This window comes from Camellia sinensis, chromosome 4, assembly GCF_055761805.1.
Source record: "Camellia sinensis isolate YWXY chromosome 4, ASM5576180v1, whole genome shotgun sequence".
Classification (NCBI taxonomy): domain Eukaryota; kingdom Viridiplantae; phylum Streptophyta; class Magnoliopsida; order Ericales; family Theaceae; genus Camellia; species Camellia sinensis.
This window is the reverse complement of record NC_138964.1, coordinates 165,790,897-165,811,237: the sequence shown is the minus strand read 5'-3', so window position 1 is coordinate 165,811,237 and position 20,341 is coordinate 165,790,897. Positions and strand designations below refer to the sequence as shown.

The following is a 20,341-nucleotide window of genomic DNA, read 5'->3' as shown; positions in this document are numbered from 1 at the left end:
GGTCTCTCCCTCTATTTATCTATCTCAACAATACATATATTTTGCAACGTATATTCATTAAAGAACAAACAGCGCAATCCTTGAAATTCTTGCCCTCCAATTATCCACCTCCTCCATTCCTTCTCATCTCATATATATATATATATATATGTTCATATAATTTCTTTGTTTTGTTCATTCTCTCTCTCTCTCTCAATACATAGAAATTGAGCAATCCCAAAAACACCTTCTTTTAGACAAACCGCAAATGCCCTCTCTCAAAAGTTATTGTGTAGGAGAGGAGTTACAGAGTAGCCTTGTGGGTTTAATCTAAGACTAGCCTTGTGGGTTTAATCTAAGACTAGCCTTGTGGGTCTAATTTGTGAGTCATAATTCAATGTCCGTTCGCAAGAAAAACATGGACTGTGGCTGTGTTGTAGTGGAGATATGGTTGTATGGTGGCGGCCGACTTGGATTCGCCGCTGTCGATGTCAGGAGATGGAGTCGCCAGAGCTCAAGATATGGGAGGAAGACCTGTTTTGCTTTGTTGTGTTGAATAATTTTTTTTTTTTTTTTTGGGTTAGCTAATTTGATCTGAGCCGTGGATTTGGTTAGGAGTGACGTGGCCAAATTCTGGCCGTTGACCGGAGGAAAAGCTTGAGAGGAGAGCTGGAGAGGATCCAGACTTGTTGTCAAGGGCTAGCGCTCTTGAGAGGAAGCTTTCGTCAGGCTCGCATGCATGACTAGCCCGTCCAACTTGCCTAACCGAACCCTAATTTTTTAGGATGTGAAAAAGGTTGTTTAGCTCATAAGGTAGAATTAAACTAATATTTTCATCCCGATACATTAATGGGTTAGATTTGATATTTATACTTTCAACTTAACTTGACTCGGCCCACTATTAAATTAATTAATTAATTATAATGTATTAAAATATATATATTTTTTGGGACATATACTTTATCTTTGTTATTTTAATGAAACTTGCATTTGTGGTAATGTGTGCCTAAATTTATTTAAAAAATTCTTCAATTTATAATGATGTCAGTATATTTATTTAAGAAATTTAATTTGTGATTGAATTTAATTACGAAATATTTTAATTTTTTTTTAAACATATAGTCTAATAGGTGAGCTTGAGATTTATAATTATTTTTTTGACCAGACTTGGATAAATGTAGAGGCCCGATATTAGGGTGATGCCATATTTAGGCAGATATAAAATCCCTTATTATGTAGTGTCTACAGGCCCAAATTCGGTCCGACTCGACAAATGCCCATCCTAATTGTTACTAAAATTATTTTTCTACCATTTCTTAATAGAATAATCCTTCGTAGCTCGAATCCCTCTCCCCTGAATCCCTCGACTGCCCAAAACGTCGTTTCAGGTTTTTTTTTTCCCTTCATTCATTTCTTACGTCTGAAATAGATAGAAGAGTGAATAAGAGAAAGGGAAAGAGAAAGAGAGAAAGAGAAGAGAGGGGAATAGGGAATGGAGAAAGAGAGAGAGAGAGAGAGAGAGAGTCGATCACTGCCGCCTCTGCCTCCGCCTCCGATCGTCGTAGCCCGGCCTCGATTTGTGATGATGTGATGATGTGTTGGGTGGTTGATGATGATGATGATGGGTAGTTGATGATCTCTTTGTCTGCTACTCTTTCTTCTTATTTTCTGATTTTCCTTCTACCAGTTATTGAAAAAAAAAAAAAAATTCAAAATGACAAAACGACGCCGTTTTGAATTCGGGGGATTCAAGGAATCTCTCTTTCGAGTTACGTAGCACAACTGTTCTTAATACTATCTAAATTCAAAATATCTTTTTTTTTTTTTTTTTTTTGGTTTGCCTTGATAATCATTTATAATATCAGTAATCTATTTTCAGATTATCAATATGGGATTCATAAAGAATCGACAAGCCCAAACAACATGATTTGAGAATTTAACTATTTTAGTTTATTTTTTAACTATTTTATTTTGACTAAAAAAGTTATATTTAGGATGATAGTCGTGTGTGTGTGTTTTTTTGTTTTGTTTTTTTTTGTAGTTGATTTTAATGATTGTGAGAGGAAAAAAAAATGATTATGATTTGAATATGACTTTGTTTCAGAGTTGGGGTGGCTGATATGCGGGGGTGCACAAAAGCCACTGTTATGCAGTCAAATTGGCCTATTTTGATAATCCGAACGGTTCACATTTTAGAATACATCAAATAGAACATATCTGCAAAAAATCAAGTTAATCGGATATCGTTTACCCTTTCATCCACTCACATTTATATTCATTTTAATACTTTAAATCATAATTGTTATTTATTTTTGTCGATACAAATGTGAGTGGATGAATGGATAAACGATATTCAATTAACTTGATTTTTTACACGTATGTTCTACTTGATGTATTTTAAAATATGAACAGTTCGAATTATCGGAATAGACCTCGAAATAGGTCCATTTAGCTGCACAACTGTGGCTGCTATGCACCCCCGTATAGTAGCCACCCTAAATCCCTTTTTATCTTATTAATTATTTAAACTTATTTTATATTTTATTGCTATGTTAACCCATGTTGGCCCACGTATTTGGAATTTTGAATTTATATTTTTATTTTGGATAAATTTTAAATATAACACTTGAGTTTTATTTTTAATATATATTGTTCTTCGTCGGTTTAAAAATTAAAAATACCTTATTATAAAAAAAAATATTTAACAGAATTGATTGAAATTTTTTTTTATAGTTGCTTTTCTATACAGTGATAAAATTATTTAAATCATTAATTGTTAATTGATTTGTTAATTTATTGATAAAAGAAACTATTTGTTATGAAATTAAAAATTTCGAGAGGCGAGATATAATTTTCAAAACTAAAGGAAAAAAATTATATTTTAAACAAATCTTAGTTAGGGATGTATCTGTAATTTGCCCTTTTATTTTTAGTGAATTTTTTAAATACTTTAATTTTTAAATATGTTTAATCTAAATATATTTAAAAAAACATAAAATTTGTGAAAAATATATTTAAAAAATCCACTAAATACTAATGCGTATATAAAAAATCAGTATATTTACATATTTTTTTTGGTATTTATTAATTTTTTAAAATATTTTATTTTTTTAAATAAATTTAGATTATATGCATTGTAAAAAAATTTAAAATATTAAAAAAATACCAAAAAATGAATTAAAAATCCAATAATTATTTTTAAAAACTCAAAATTAAAATAATTTTTTTTTAATAATTAATAATAATTTATTTGTCATTTATGTGATAATACCACCCATACAATTGCCATTATTTTCTTTTTGTTTCGTTTTCACCATTCGTATGGTTGTGGAGAAGTTTGTGTACGTTTCAACAATACCATGGCGATGACAGATTGTCTTCTTTCAATCTTTGAAAGCGTGGATAGTGCAACAATCTTGCAATTATATCACACGTGGCACCAAATGAGAGGATGGAATCATTTACTGGAGTTTGAGAAGCAGACTAGCCACCACAAATCCACTCCACCTCTATTTTGCTAGCCACAAAATATGAGGTTGTAAACATAGGAGAACATAAAATCATAAAATCCCATTTTACTTGCAAAAATAACATTTTATTATTATTATTATTATTATTATTATTATTATTATTATTATTATTCAGGCTCATTGTATCGATTAATTCGGAATCAATCTCACTGTCCCAACATTACTACTGCCTTCAATATTTCTTATTCGATAAAATCCAAAAAAAAAAAAAAAAGAAAAAAAATTGTAAAATTTGTTTCCAATTTAAGGAATCACCTAATTAATAATTTTATATAAAAAAAATTATAACAAAACAGTACTTAACATATAACTGAAGAGTCCTGAAATTATAACAAAAATAATGTAATAAGACCATCTCCAATGGTTATTCAAAACTATAATAAAATATAGCTTCAAAATATTTTCAACGGTTTCATCAAATACGTATCATATCTAGGATTTTATTTTTCTTTTATCAAATTAAGGATCAATGTGCCTTTCATTAAATCATTGTTCATTGCCGTTAGATTTTCACCACTAGATGTCCTCCTGGATGTTCTCCCGGTTGTCCCCCGAATGACTACCTCAAGACAAAAATTTGAGAAAAAATTACACTGACCGGTCGTCCACCCGGTCGATCGGTCGTTTGATGAATGTACAAAATCCTCTGTTGGAACACTTGATATTAAAAAAAAAATTTAACCAGATTTTGTGAAAAAATTGATACACTGTTAAAGATACTCTGGGGCACTTCGGGAAGAAGCTAAAAAAATCAATTTTTTAGTTTTTTAGCTTTTTGGCCAAAGAAACCAATTTTTTTTGTCAAAAAAGTCACACAAAAAACTAAAAAAACCAAGGTTGCGTTTGGTAGAGCTTTCTGAGTAGGACTTGTATTTTGAGTTTGTGAGTTTTGAAATTATGATTTGAGTGTGAAAAATTTGTTGGTGAAAGAATTTTGAAAAGAGTTTTGAATTGAGTGGGGAATTTTTGATGTAACATATGATATTTGATACAAAAACTTACAACTCATAACCAAACATACAACTCAAAATTATATTAAAACACATAAAAAAAATTTAAAAATTCAGAAAATATTTTTTTTGAATATATAAAAATTAACATATGTCAATTGCAAAAAAAAAAAAAAAAAATTGTATTGTTCCGGTCAACCAGCCGGACGACCGATGGGACATCCGATTAGTCTAAATTTTTCCGCTTTCGACCGCGTTTTCAAAAGTGAGCATGGAATTAAGTTTTGAAATTCGTAAACAAACGTTGTGTTCAAATTAAGCGCTAAAATGCTAGTTCCAGAGCTGTACCAAACACAATTTAAATTTTTACCAACTTTTAAAACACCGCTCTAACTAACAGTACAATAAATTATGATTAATCCTCCAATAACTCATAACCAATTATAACAAAAATTATAACCAAAAGTGCATATTACATGGATTGATTTCAATTTATTTATTTTTTTAAAAAAATTAAAATTTTTTTTTTTTAACGTAAATTCCGATAATAATCAATGCCACAGGCGTCCAAAAGAACATAGTGATAGTCTTCTTCTTCTTCCTCTTCTTCTTCCATGGACTGAGAGAGTGCCCAAGGCCGAGGTTGAGAGAGAGAGAGAGAGAGAGAGTTTCGCTTACACTCTCTTCTGAGATTACCTGTCTCTTTTTTTCCTTTTGCTTTTTTCACAAAACCCTTAATTTTCATAGCTTTCTCTCCATATTTTCCATTACTTTCTTACCAGCCAAGCATGGACTTAGCAACAAAATTCCAATTCATGGACCTCCGCTCAACGTTCCTCACTGGTTCAGCGCCTTTTCTCCGACAACGCCTCCGCCCAATTTCATCCCCAATAGCCACTCACTCTTTCACAGGTTCCAATCATTCAATAAAAAACACTACTTTCTTTATCTCTAGAAAACCAATAAACCCTAGAATTTCAGCTAAATTGTCAGCGATCGCTGTTGAAACATCGGTCGCTGAGACCAGTGTTGAAGACGATATTGAATCTCTGTTTTCGAACAATTCTGTGGATGAAGTTGATCACAAACGTGTAAATAAGCAATCTAATAGTGGCGCATCGAGTATTTCGTCTGGTGTTAGGTTAGAGAATGTGAGTAAGAGCTACAAGGGCGTGACTGTATTGAAAGATGTGAGTTGGGAAGTGAAGAAAGGCGAGAAAGTGGGTTTGGTGGGTGTTAATGGTGCCGGGAAGACCACCCAGTTGAGAATTATTTCCGGGCTAGAGGAACCCGATTCAGGGAATGTAATCAAGGCCAAACACAATATGAAAATTGCTTTTTTGAGTCAAGAATTCGAGGTTTCATTGAGTAAAACTGTAAAGGAAGAGCTACTGAGTGCGTTTAAGGAGGAGATGGAGATTGTGGGGAGGTTGGAGAAGGTACAGAAGGCAATTGAAGGTTCAGTGGATGATTTGGAGTTGATGGGGAGGCTCTTGGACGAGTTTGATTTGCTTCAGAGGCGGGGACAGGCAGTGGATTTGGATCAGGTGGATATGAAGATTAGTAAGTTGATGCCGGAACTTGGGTTTGCTGTGGAGGATTCAGATAGGTTGGTGGCTTCATTTAGTGGTGGGTGGCAGATGAGGATGTCCCTTGGGAAGATTCTACTCCAGGTATCAGTGCATTTGGATTGATAAGTTTTTAATGTTAACTTCCTGGGATGCAAGTCCTTATTTGTGTTTGTTTTATGGGGTCGTACTTTACTGCCGATGATATGTTGTGATAATTAATTGTCTGATATTGCAAAAGCAAATTATGAGATGTGTGACATTTCTAGTATAGCATTATAGTGTTCTTAGGAAACATAATAAGAGTTTCTGAACTTTGATGACTTCTCAGTGAAGAAACATTAGGATAATGAGATTAAAACACATCTTTGGTCCCTAGATCATGTCCACAAAACATTACTCTCAATTTGCTTTTGTGAATTTTGTATTACAAGTTAGAAATTTTAGAATGTTTGAAAGATTCATAAAGAAAGATTTTGTTGCATAAGTCTATAGTAGGTTATTCTTTAGTTATATACACACACATGCATATACTATATATATGTCTCGCGGTGTTCTTGGCATATCTACATCCTAATGTTTTAGAAGTTCTTGTGTGGTATACATATCCTTGATCTGTATCTTTACTTCAAGGAACTGCTCCTTCCGCCATATCATACCCACCAAATTATACATGCTTGTTGTAAGTTAATGTACAAGGTTCCAAGTGATAAACTACTTTATGTGGCAGAGTTATTAGTAGCATTTAGAATTTGGATATGGCTGAATATTTAAACCCAAATTGTCTGACTCTTTGAGGTGTATTATGAAAGGGTTTTATACTTATGTTCCTGTATACTTTCCTTGGCTACTTAAAAGGTTTTAGTGGTTGATTAAATTTACTGTTTGTTAGAACTCAAGGTGTTTGTGATTGATTGTTGACAGTTGTGATCATCTGCAGGACCCAGATTTGTTACTATTGGATGAGCCCACTAATCATCTTGATCTTGACACAATTGAGTGGCTGGAAGGATATCTTAATAAGCAAGATGTGCCCATGGTCATCATATCTCATGACAGGGCTTTCCTTGACCAGCTCTGTACAAAAATTGTGGAAACTGACATGGGTGTATCCAGGACATATGTGGGCAATTACTCCGAGTATGTTCTTGCAAAGGCAGCCTGGATTGAAGCTCAGTATGCAGCATGGGAAAAGCACCAAAAGGAAATTGAGCACACAAAGGACTTAATAAACAGATTAAGTGCAGGAGCAAATGCTGGCCGTGCATCTACTGCTGAAAAGGTGTACAGAAATCTACTAGTTTATTGAGTAATTCAATGCAGTGAATACACATTTCTTATTCATCTTAAGATAGCGGTAGGGCACTCTTTTGTCATAAAGCTTGAAGTTATAATGATACTTCATAATCCTAAGCTAATATTTATTAAACAGTTAAAAGACACCTGCAAAATCCATCCTTTTACTTCATCTGGTAGAAACTTCCTATCAATGCCTAGAAATAACAGAAAGAAAGACCCAATGTGGTTTCCCAGGTCCTCCTGCCAAGTTTTATCTGCGGTGTTGCACGATTTTGACTATACAAACTAATTGATTCTTAAATCTCAATGTGTTTACTTTATTTATCAAAAAAAAAAAAAATCTCAATGTGTTTACTGCTTAGTTAGCATTATTTTTGTGGAGGTGCTGAATTCACCTGTTTCCTGAAATGTGACTATTTTAAGAGCGTAGTGTGGAATACTCCTTCATGATGCTGAATTTGTGTTCTGTGAAAGTTTAAACATTGTTAGAAGTTTCACGAAAACCTGAGACATTTATGTGCACTTGGTTTGGAACTTGGATTCGTGTTCATAAGGGATCCAACAGGGTGTTTTATTTGCTAGTTATCAAACTACCTAACACTATGTCGGCTTTTTGGCAATTCGAAGGTTAAAAATGTAAATTCGAGCTTGCCAGTAAGGATTGAATAATCCTTACATATATTAGATAAGCCAAATTACTTACCAGGTGATTGTGAAAGGTTCTTTTTGCCTCAAAGAAGAGAACTTTAATGCTTGTGTTAAAGTGAGAACCAATTAATGATTGAGAGAACTGTATTAAGTATAGAATGGGAGAGAGAAACGTCAAAAGGAAAATACAAAGCTTCTAAGTTAGAACCACTCCTAAAGAAAGTAAAGAAAAGAGCAAAATAGAAAAACAAGAAATTGATAAGTGAACATAAGGAGTCCTTCTAATCCGCAGCAACTGTCGAAGCTTACACCCACGATCTCCCCCACTCTAGCTATATTCATGGGCTTTTCCCTCCTTAGTTTTTGAATTCAAATGCCAGAGCTAAGCCATCTGTTCCTGCCTTACACCTTTTGAAGGGCGGTTAATCCCTTTCATCTTCCTGCTACTTTAGTCACAACATCAAGTCAATTGAAGATCACCACATGGCATTCACGTAATTCCGCCATTTGTTCAGTTCTAAGGCATGCCACGTGTTCTTTTCTTGATTGGCTTGATTTGAACCCATTACTGGCTGCCACACGTCATTCTGTGACTGGTTGGTGTGAATATGGCACCAACACATTATCAAAGCAAAAAGGGTATTAAAAAACCATGAAGTAGATTGTGAAATCTGAAAGGTGAGAAATTGAATTTTTTAAAGATATAAGTTTAAAGAAGCAACGTAGAATTTGGAAGATGATATTTATAATATGTGGAATATGAAGGCAAAATGTATTAAAAGAATATCAAAAGAAGTTCTTGGAAAATCAAAGGGAAAGTGTCATATATCTAAAGATACTTGATGGAGGAATGATGAGATACAAGTAACAACAACAAAAACCAAAGGAAATTATATTAGACATTAATGATTGTAAAAAGGAATTTATGAAGTTGCTAAATTGAGAGAAAGAAAAATAACATAATTTAAACAAGCGAAGTGCATAAAGAGTGAGTATATGAGGGTGTTGGTTAATGATGATGAGATTAAAGAAAAGTGAACGAGTTATTTTGAGAAATTGTTGAATGAGTAATATTTAGAATTCTTAGAAGCGGAATATGATAGCTTTGATGGAGTTAGAGAATACAAGTTTTATAGCCGAGTTTGAGTTTGAATTTGCATTGAAAAAGATGAAAGCAGGGAAGACATTAGAACAAGATTGTATCCTTATTGAGGGTTGGAAATGCTTAGGTAAGGAAGGGGTGCCTTGGTTAACAAAACTTTTTAATAAGATTCTAATGATTAAGAAATTGTCTGACTAGTAGAGAAAAAATATTATAGTATCTATAAATAAATTAGAGATATCTAAACTTGTAACAATTATCGAGGCAGTAAATTGATTCTTCATGCAATGAAGATGGAGCATTGCATAATAGTTGCAACAACAGTGTTAGAGAGAATTTGTTTGAATTTATGCCCGATAGATCAACTATGGAACCTATATATTTGCTATGAAGATTAATAGAAAATTACAAAGAGAATAGGAAAGATTTTCATGTGGTTTTTATATATAATAAAGTTTATTATAGGGTGCCAAGTGATATAATATGGTGAGTGTTAGATAAAAAAGGCTTGACAAATGGGTATATTAATGTGATAATGGACATGTATGATAGGGCTGCGATTACAATTAGATCTTCCGCAGGAGAAACTAGTGATTTTTTTAATAACTGTAGGATTGCACTGAGGGCCAACTTTGAGTTCTTACTAAATTATAGATGAATTAAATAAACACATCAAGATAATGTCCCATGGTTTATGTTCTTCACAAATGATATTATTCTAATGGATGAAACTAAGGGAGAAATTAATGTAAAATTAGAAATCCGGATGGAGGGAAGCACTTATATCAAAAGGGTTTAAAAAACTAAAGATAGACCAAAATTGAATATATATAATGTAATTTTGGTACCAAGTCCTCACAGGAGGTGGTTTTTTTTTTTTTTTTTTTGTTGGCTTCATGTACGGCTCATGATAAAATTCTTACTATTGATAACTTGATTCAAAAGAAGAAGGTGCATGTCGATTAGTGTTGAATGTGCTAGCATGCAGAGTTGATTATTTGCTTCTTCATTGCAAGGTGGCTCACGAGTTGTTGACATTGGTCCTCCTTTGTTTGATGTCGTTTGGGTGTTTCCGATGGAGTTTCTTTTTTCTTGGTGTGGAGGTCAAGTGAGGAGGAGGAGGAGGAAGGCATGGATGTTGGTGTTGTTGGTTAGCTAGTGGTTACTCTGGGTTGAGAGGAATAAAAGATCTTCTGATGGCGTAGACAGACCCGTTGTTAAGATCAAAAGTCTCATTTTCTCCTTCTTGTATAGTAGTTTAACTAATTTTTGAATGTTGTCGACTTTTGAATAGGTTTTTGATGTATTTGAGATAGATCTTTCTTTGTGTAAAGGTAGTGCACCCCCCTTGGTCCATTTTTTTGAATAAAAATTTACTATTTTAAGTAAAAATAGTGAAGTGAAGATTGAAAACCAAGAGAAAATAAAGAATGAACAATTTCATTACCTAGGTTTGATTATTATGTGAAAAATTTATAGAATAGCTGCGAGGCCAATGATGCTTTATGAGACAGAATGTTACGGAACTCAGAACAAACATATTCATAAAATAAATGTAGTCGAGGTGAGGATACTTCAAATGGATGTGTGGTAAGACTAGAAATACAAAATTAGAATTTAATATATTCATGAAATGGTAGGAGTAGTACCAATTGAGGATAAATTGAGAGAGAATAGGCGAAGGTGGTTTGGTCATGTACATTGAAGACCTGTAGACACAACGATAACAAAAGTGAAATGATCATCATAAATGAAAATGTTATGGGAAGGATAAGACCTAACTAACATGCAATGTGATAGTAAGAATTATGTGATTTTATTTAATTTGACTGAGCATATTGCCTTTGACAAAGTGGAATAACGGAAAACATTCATGTAACTAACTCCATCTGATTGAGAGACAAGGCTTAGTTTGGTTTGATTTTGTTTGGAGCTTAGAATTGGTGAGGAAAAGGAACATGAAAGGATGGTGAGAAGGAAAACCATTTTTTTGTGTTTTCCCTTCTACTTAAGAAAAATGTTGAGAGTAAAAAATATTTTTTTTGAAAATGGCAAGAGATCATGGATAAAAGAGAATGAGAAATGAAATTTTGAACTAAATATTTTTTTTCTTTTTTCTCGTGTTTTACGTGGTAATCAAATAAAGAACAGTGGTTTTCTTTATGTTATATTTTCCTTTTTCTGCACAAGGTCCATTAATTGGTGATCTCCATAAAAAGAAAATAAGTTGGCGCTGATCTCCACAAAATCTTACTTGGTGAGAGATTCATGCCTAATATGTGCTTTTGCTTTTATTTCTTGGAACCTTTCTGGTCATAAAAATGTTTGATTGTGATGCTCTTAAAACTAGTGGTCATGTATCATAGATTGAAATCATGGCCAAGTATGTTCCATTTTTCCTGAAATCAGTGTTCTAGCTGGTGGTCTTTACAGCACAGTGGCTTGCTACAGTGTCTTTGTACCTTATCCTGTTACAGGCTGCAATCATGGTGGGAAGATGCTTCACTTGTATAGTGGGGCCCCTATGACCCCTTTTTGTTTTTTATTTTCATAATTTTTTTTTGTTGAACAAGGCTTTATGTACATGGTTTTACCTTTTAACAATTGCCAACTCAGATCTGATTCAAGGTCCTGCACCAAAATCCATTTTATACAGAACTTGATTATATGATTGTTTTTTGCATGCTCTGTACATTTCATTTCCTGGCTAGGCTGTTCTTTAACTCAACATCTGCATTATTACTGGAATCATTATTAACCCCCCCTTTTTTTTTGTTTAAATAGAAACTTGAAAAACTTCAGGAAGAGGAGCAAATTGATAAGCCCTTTATACGGAAACAAATGAAAATCAGATTCCCTGAGCGTGGAAGAAGCGGAAGATCTGTTGTAACAATTAAGAATCTGGAATTTGGATATGGGGATAAGGTAATTGCCATCATGAACTAAATGTGGACAAAGGCTAACAATGTTGCTTTCTGTCTCTGATTATTTTGTATTCTTGTTACATTCTTTGTCAGGTGTTGTTTAAGAAGGCTAATATTACAATTGAAAAAGGTGAGAAAATTGCTATTATTGGCCCAAATGGTTGTGGGAAGAGTACTTTGCTTAAACTTATTATGGGTTTAGAGAAGCCAAGTCGAGGTGAAGTTCTGCTTGGGGAACATAATGTTCTGCCAAATTATTTTGAGCAGAATCAGGTATATTCCTGTGATCACCAGTGCTGTTATAATTTTGTTTTGTCTTATGATCACAGTGATATTAGTTTTCACTGCCAGTTCCAGTTCCATGTACATCCATTGGTATTTTTCACCGAGGGTAATTTATTCTATTTTCAGGCTGAAGCACTTGATTTGAATAAAACAGTGCTTGAGACTGTAGCGGAAGTTGCGGATGACTGGAGAATTGATGATATAAAGGGACTCCTTGGGCGTTGTAATTTCAAAGCTGATATGCTTGATAGGAAGGTCTCCCTCTTGAGTGGTGGTGAGAAGGCAAGTACACATGCACTTTTGTATGTCTTTGTTTCATTGAGCACTTTCTTCACCTTTCTGGTTTCATAAGCTGAATCTTTTGTTGGAAACAGCTATTGTGTTTTTCTCCATGTATTTCGGTGTGTTTCCCTTTTACTGAAGTCTCATTGTTATTTTTTGGTTACGTAATAACTATTTTTTTTTTTAATTATATTTTTTTCAGAATCATTTGTTGGCTTTAATTATAAAGCACTACTATAGTATTCTGCATCTGGTTGATGGTGAGCTTATTGGACTAGAATTGGTATTGACACTAGGAGGTCGTGGGCCCATGACTTAACTATTTGGAGCTGGCTACATGTCTAGACCAGTGTAAAATAAAAATACCTGGTGATCATTTGGGTGAAGATTTTGTGAACCTTATTTGCAGAAAATTTTTGGGGAGTTTGATTGAAGCATTTTTGCTGGTCTTTATTTGAGACATAGACACAAGTACTGCACTTAAACCAGCAAGGGTTTTTTTTATTAAGTCTAAGGGCCTGCTCAAATGTCCCCTTGCATTTGAATAAGTCCATCTTCCTAGAGGGCACACTCTATTGCTTAACCCCTCATCCATTCACGCAATGATGAGTTTGTACGTTGAAATACTATTAAAAATGTGGCACTGATATGGCTGTAGAACAATTAATGTGGGAGAGAGAACCAAGGACAGCCTGAGAGACAGAGAGAGACTTTGAAAGAGGTTCCTGTTACACACTCTTTGGTAGAACTCAACTCCAAAAGCTAGCTACAGAGGTGAGGGTGCTTTCGTGCTTTCATGCTTATATGCTTAACATTACTTTAGTAGTTGGGCGATGTGGGACTTCGCTTCACACCTTCCTTTACGCTCAGCGTTTTCACTCGGTAGCGCCTAAGAGACACAGAGAGAGACTTTGAAAGAGGTTCCTGTTACACAGTCTTTGGTAGAACTCAACCCTGAAAGCTAGCTACAGAGGTGAGGGTGCTTTCATGCTTATATGCTTAACATTACTTTAGTAGTTGGGCAATGCGGGACTTCACTTCCCACCTTCCTTCACGCCCAACGTTTTCACTTGGCAGCACCTGCGGCGGGCAAGCTAAGGACGCGCACCCTATCCATCTATGAGTATTTTAGCTCTGATACCATGTTGCATGGTATTGGGTAGAACTCAACCCCAAAAGCTAGCTATTGAGGTGAGAGTGCCCTCATGCTTATTTGCTAAACATTACTTTTGTACTCAGGCGATGTGGGACTTTGTTTCACACCCTCCCTTACGCCCAGTGTGCTCACTCAGCAGCACCTGCGTCGTATAGGCCAGGGACGCACACCCTACTCATTCTTGAGTACTCCGACTCTGATACCATGTTACATGATTCGTAGAACTCAACCTCAAAAGCTATTGAGATGAGGGTGCCCTCACGCTTATATGCTTAATGTACTTCAGTACTTAGGTGATGTGAGACTTTGCTTCATAGTTCCATCAACTACGGAGGATCAATTAGTATCACTTCACCTGAAATTGGCACATGAGCACTCAAAAATGCCTCTCTTCTTGTCCCGAGACCTTAGATGAGTGACTATGCTTAAACAGATATGCTGCTTTGCCACGGCTCCTTTCTCTAACATGCAATCCTGCTCACTCCTATCTTTGGGTCAATCCCTCCAACTTGCAAGGGGAAAAAGTTCAAGATTCATCGACCAAGTTCAAAACCAAAGCAACAAAGTCACCGGCCACTTCCTACACAGCCCTATGGAGAATGTGGTCAGAAATCCATATTAAAGTCCGACCACAACGACTGAATTGGTTATCTTCATGCATAAGGATTCTAGATTGCCTGGTAGAAAAGATTAAAAAATCACCACAAATCTCCCTCTTAAGTGTATCTTAGATCGAAAAGAATGCTTTGCATTCCAACAGAGATGCCCAAAAGAAAAGGAAGGAGAGGAAGAATCTGAAGAAGGGATGGTCCAACTATGTGTAGACTAAAAAACCATAGGCACCAGCCTTTGCTTTATTTAGAGAGAGAGAGAGAGAGAGCCAGCCAGCGTAGTTGAGCACACATGGCGCATCTGCAATTGAGGGGTGTATTATATGGGTCAGAGGTTGGGTATGATGCATCCCTTTCTTGGTGTGTCAGGCAGCGCAGAGGTAGGTATGATACAACTTCCAATGTGTCAGGTCTTGGTTGAAACCCCTCTCTCTAAGTCTGGTCTTGGCGGGGAGGATTTGGCATTGGCAAGTGCTTGGACAAACCTTGAATGATAGCCTTCAATCCACAAGTCCTCTGACGTTCTCAAGCATGTATCTGGGCCCTACTCCCAGCCCAGGTGATCATAGAACCAACTTGTTTATGATGTGGAGATGGGGCTTGGTGGGCTTGCTGGCAAGCTAGGCAACCAAGCCAGTTATTCATTGAGCTTTGGTGCTAGGGGACTCGGCGGACTCGGTGACGTAATCAAGGAACCGAGCGAATTGTTGGGTTTTTCTGTCTATAGAAAAATATATAAAATAATAATTAATGATTTATTGTGGTATTGGGAGCTGTATGTGTTTGGTGCTAATGTATTGTTTTGTAATAATGCTCTTGGAAGTTTAACAGGCTGTGCATATGTTCATTGAAAGTTGACATGTCAGCTTGGGAAGTCAAAAGGCCAAAGAGTGTCTCTGTTTGTTTACACAGCATATTGCTTCAGAGTTGGTCTTGGAAGTCTTAAGTGTGACAGATAGCTTGGAGGAGGTGAAAGGGTTTAAGTTGCTAGCCTAGGAATGATAACTATGACTCCATGATGGTAGTCCTTGCTTGCTGTAACCTGGTTCTCACCTTCTCTGAAACCTTCATCATCCCAATAAAGCTCTTCCATAGCACTCCTGTGATGCCGATGAAGATCTGCCATAACACTTAAGGCTCCCACGTGTCGTAGGTAGTCTAATGTGCTCTCCTCATGGTAGTGGCCTTGTTTCTACCTAAGGTTGTACATACTAGTCATGTAACTGCCAACCAAATGGTAGGCCTAACACTAACATTTCACTAATGCAAAAATAGATTGACATGTTTATGGATATGCAAGTGATTTAATTGATTGAATGTTTATTATGCCAAACCAAACCAAACTGAACTGAACCGAACCGAAACAAGCCTTAAGTCCCATAATTGAATGTTTATTATGCCCTGTGATGAAATTTTATTCCTTTGTTGGCATGGCAGGAATTCATTAGTCTCATTGGCTTAGTTTTTTATTTCTCTGATCTCTTCTTTGATCAGCATAGCCATTTGGTTTGCCTTTTGTTTTTGAACCATACTCATTCTTGGAAAGTTAATCTTATCATATTTTGTGTTTAAAAAAAAATAAAAAAATAAAAAAGAATAAGAAGAAGAAAAAGAAAAAGGACATTTGCCAGTCAAGTGAACTATACATTAGTCTAATGTGATGATCATAATAATCAGCATGTAGTAAAATGTAGAAGGTGCAACGCGCACTATTAAACGTTGTAATAACATGTGTGCTTCCTGCTTCAAATAGGGTTTTTCAACATGGTTTATTTGACAAGAGTTTTGAACAACTAATAGTTACTTTTAATGACTTAAATATGTTCTGTTAGCTTCAGGAGGTCTTACAGATGGTGTTTGCTATTTTGGTCTTTCCCTTGTTATGAGGGATGAACTATTGATCTTATATTTACCTGTTTAATTTAGGCACGTCTTGCCTTTTGCAAGTTCATGGTAAAACCATCAACTTTGCTAGTTTTGGATGAACCGACCAATCACTTGGATATACCTTCGAAAGAGATGCTTGAGGTTTGTTTTATGTTCCCTTTTTTTTTTTTTTTTTCGCTTAAATATTTTTATATATCACATGTATCATAACCCTTGCTGTTTCTTTGACTCTATTGTTCTTATTAGGAGGCAATAACAGAGTACAAGGGCACTGTCATTACTGTTTCTCATGATCGATACTTTATAAAACAAATAGTTAATCGGGTATTGGAAGTCAAGGATGGAAGTTTACAAGATTATGCTGGTGATTACAATGTAAGTTTGTATCATAGTTATTAGTTGGACTTGGAATTTCTTGCAAATCTAACTTGCTTATTTTGTATTTGCTTCTATTTTATTACAAATTTCATGTCAGATTTATTTATTTATTTATTTTTTAAGACTGGCTCAGAGATAGACTGTGGTTTCCAAAGTGTTGTAACCAGGCACATGCCACATGTTTTGTCAAGCAACACCAGATTTAACCATGCTCCGCCGATTGCTAATGCCATTCAAATGATTGAGTTTGACATACTGAATCCAGTCGTTCTATGGCAATTCACGTCCTTTACTGTTGTTTTTGTTGTCCAAGTTGTTACTGCTGGATGGCAATTCTCTTTCATAATCTCCATTACTTGGTGAGATTACCATATGGCAATCTATAACAACAAGGCATCTTTATATGCATATACATCTTTTCATCTTCAAACTGTCTACAAAATTTTTGGTGTACTTATTACAAGATGATACATGTAATTTATGTAGATATATATATATATATATATAACTTTTTGTGAGCTTACCCCTTAGGTTCATGCATTGAGTTGCCGGTTAAACTGTAAGAATTTGAGCATACCTCTTGTATCCCTGGTATGGTGTATGCATGAACTGCATTCAGAAGGGTTGTTCAAACTTGAATTTCAACCCAAATGCTTATGAGATAGAATTGCTAAGTTTTCTGAGTACAATAGTCAATAGTGGTTTCTGATAATCTGACAAGACAAATCAAAATTACAGTATTATCTAGAGAAGAACATTGAAGCAAGGGAGAGAGAGCTTGAACGTGAGGCAGATGTTGACGAGAAGTCCCCTAAAGCAAAAGCCAAATCAAAAATGTCGAAGGTAATGTTACCCTTGCAGTAGTTATTACACCAACAACTGAAAAAGGAATTGGCAAACTTATGTGTAATCCATTAATTTGGTGGATCTGATCAAAGACTTGTACATTTATTTAATTACTAACAGGCTGAGAGGGATGCTCGGAAGAAACAAAAGATGCAGGCATTTCAAAATGCAAAAGCAAAATCAAAAGGGTTGAAGAATGCTAAACGATGGAAATGAGGTTGAAGCTTTCGGCTATTTTTGTGCTGAAGAACCTGTGTATCTTTTAGATAGTTTTACCTTGTTAAAAGCCCGAATGGGATCGTGAGGTGTCTTATTTTGAACCACCTTGGCTGTGTGTGTATATATAACATGAATTGAAATAGTTTACTTGATTACATTACATTTGTAAATCAAAGTATAAAACATGCAGCGGAATAAAATGTTTTGATCGTACCTTTTTTGATCTAAAACCTCTTGGATAAATCACGTGCTCCCTGAATCTAGTCAATCAACCCAGCAGTGAAGTGATATTACAATATTGAATATCACCCACACAAACCACAGTGCAAATGGCTTTGATCGTTATTTTGGGAGAGAGTCAGTATCTTGAAAAAAAAAACAAACATACGTTGTTTTTCCACTTAATCACCCATATCCCATATATCAGATATATAATCTATTTATCTCATTTATCCATTTGTTAAATGAGATAATATTTGATATCTATATCATCTATCCATATCATGATATGATAGATATATATCTTGAGTGGCTATCCAAATAGGTTTGAATTCAAATTCAAAACCCATTTGGATGAGGTTCAAAAGGTTCTAAGGGTCATGCCACATGAGCGCCCAATTTCTAACATCTTCCACTCAGACATGAGTTGGCATGACACTGCCACGTCTCAATCTCAATCTCCCCAAAAAATAAACAATCTCATACTAGCCACTGCACCGTGCGACTGCTGAGAACACCTGCATGTGAGAGCTCTATACTAGAAACTCAAAATGAGCCAGCATAGAGACATCAACCCAAAAAGAAAAGAAATAGTGTCTCATATACCCCAGACCCATCTAATTACACCGGTCCAAAAAACATCTCTAATCCCTCAAAAAAAAGAGCATGTTTGACTCTCTCAATTCTTGCAATATATTCACACTCAATTCGCCTCTCATACAGAGCGATATGAGTTGCCGGCAGTGAATATACAACAGTGGTGTAATACTAGATGATCTTCCCTTTGCACTCATGCCATTTAGTTTAGGATTGACCGCTTTCCCAGTGATGTCCCTAAAGGCCGAATCATGCATGACCGCAGGCAACATACCAAAGTAGCAGAACATCAACCCCTTACCTTATGACATAGTCAAAAGTCACAAAAGGGTACATAAATGAAAGTCATATCAATAATGACACGTAAGACTCACACGATGAGGAAGCAGAGATCCATTCTCTCACCTCATTACTCGGTCGCCAAGCTCATATAGTATGAATACATGCTACGGTGGAGTAACTCTTCCATAAAGAGTGATGTCATACTCGATACACCGTACAGATATTAGTCTAGTCGCTTTCTAGCGCCTAACCCGAATTCTCTATTTACTCGCCTTCTAGGCGCCGAATGAGATCTCGCATCTGGCTAATCATAACAGGCACAACATGGAAAGTGGGTACTATCATCCATGTTTGGTCCTTAAAACGACCTCATCTTGGTTGTAACCAAGGCGACATGCATAGTGGATTATTTAAGCCTCTCTTGGCTCCAAATAAAAATAAGCCACTAGTCTCAACCTTGCTAGCTCCTAAGCGCCAATGGCGATTGCTCGTGTGAGTGAGCCAATCTTGCCTGCTGACATCATCATTTGCTAATCATTATGACACAAACCATAATAGTGTCAAACATCCCATCATCTCAAAATAAGTGATCGATTTTTAAAAAATGACCACAGCTTACGCAATTATAGATTCCAAACATAAGCCTTATCAGCATCTCTTGCGATAAGTATATACAACAGAATCCACCATGTGCGCCTCACATGAAATGATTTAAGATCACTACCTCTTGCGCAATAACCTCTCTAAAGATATTTTTGGTGACTAATTTGCGTTCATTCTTAATGCGCCCAACTAGCGCATTGAATTTTACAAGGAGCAAATTAATATGCTTCTAATAAAGCATTTTATCCACAGTCTAATGAGCAAGGTCAATGTCTAAACAACTCAGTTGACCATTTACCAAAGATAACACTTATCATGCCGAATATGCACACATAGCGTACTTTAGGCTCCCACAACAAAGAAAATCAAGGAATATAGGTCCTCCCAAAGACAATCCGAGGATTCACTCAATAGCTAAGGCTCTGGCTCTTACCGATAGGTAAGTCAATGGATTTGCAATTTTGCATCTAGAATCATTCTAGGATATTCTCTATGTAAGTCATCGAAGACAAACCGAGAATTTTCCTAAAACAATCCCTAAGGATCGTACATCCGAGCATATAAATTACATCACCCATGCCCATCATATCTAAAATAGAGGACTGCCCACCCTAGGTGGCGACAACCTTATAAATTCCTGGCTCATAATGACTAAGTAAGGAAAAACTTCTTTTGGACCATTGATCATGCCTCAGTGGTCTTCATCGATCATCGTTGCCCTATCATGGCTTGACGAAATCTAAGAACCACTGTTTGGATAACTGCTTTAGGCTGTAAAATATTTATTGGAACTAGCAACCTTTTTGCGCTCCTAACTTTTCACCATAAAAGCAGAAGGTAAATCCCTACGGATCTACTTATCCAATTCTCTAATGAGAAATCGGGTCACAATGTCCACAAATCAATGTTCCGAACTTATGTCAATTATAGCCTAAGTCAAAATAACCTCACTCCCCAGGAGGAAGTCTTCTCATGG

At 35.6% G+C, this 20,341-nt stretch overlaps 1 protein-coding gene across 1 annotated transcript; it reads left to right on the top strand.

The window, feature by feature from the left end:
* Positions 1-4,957: 4,957 nt before the first annotated feature.
* On the top strand, positions 4,958-17,907 carry LOC114293564 (ABC transporter F family member 5). The gene is made up of 9 exons (XM_082922577.1): positions 4,958-6,132; positions 6,968-7,309; positions 11,861-12,001; positions 12,094-12,273; positions 12,412-12,567; positions 16,261-16,362; positions 16,468-16,596; positions 17,338-17,442; positions 17,566-17,907. The coding sequence occupies exons 1-9, from the start codon at positions 5,248-5,250 to the stop codon at positions 17,659-17,661; spliced, it is 2,136 nt and encodes a 711-aa protein (XP_082778703.1). The 5' UTR covers positions 4,958-5,247; the 3' UTR covers positions 17,662-17,907.
* Positions 17,908-20,341: the final 2,434 nt, after the last annotated feature.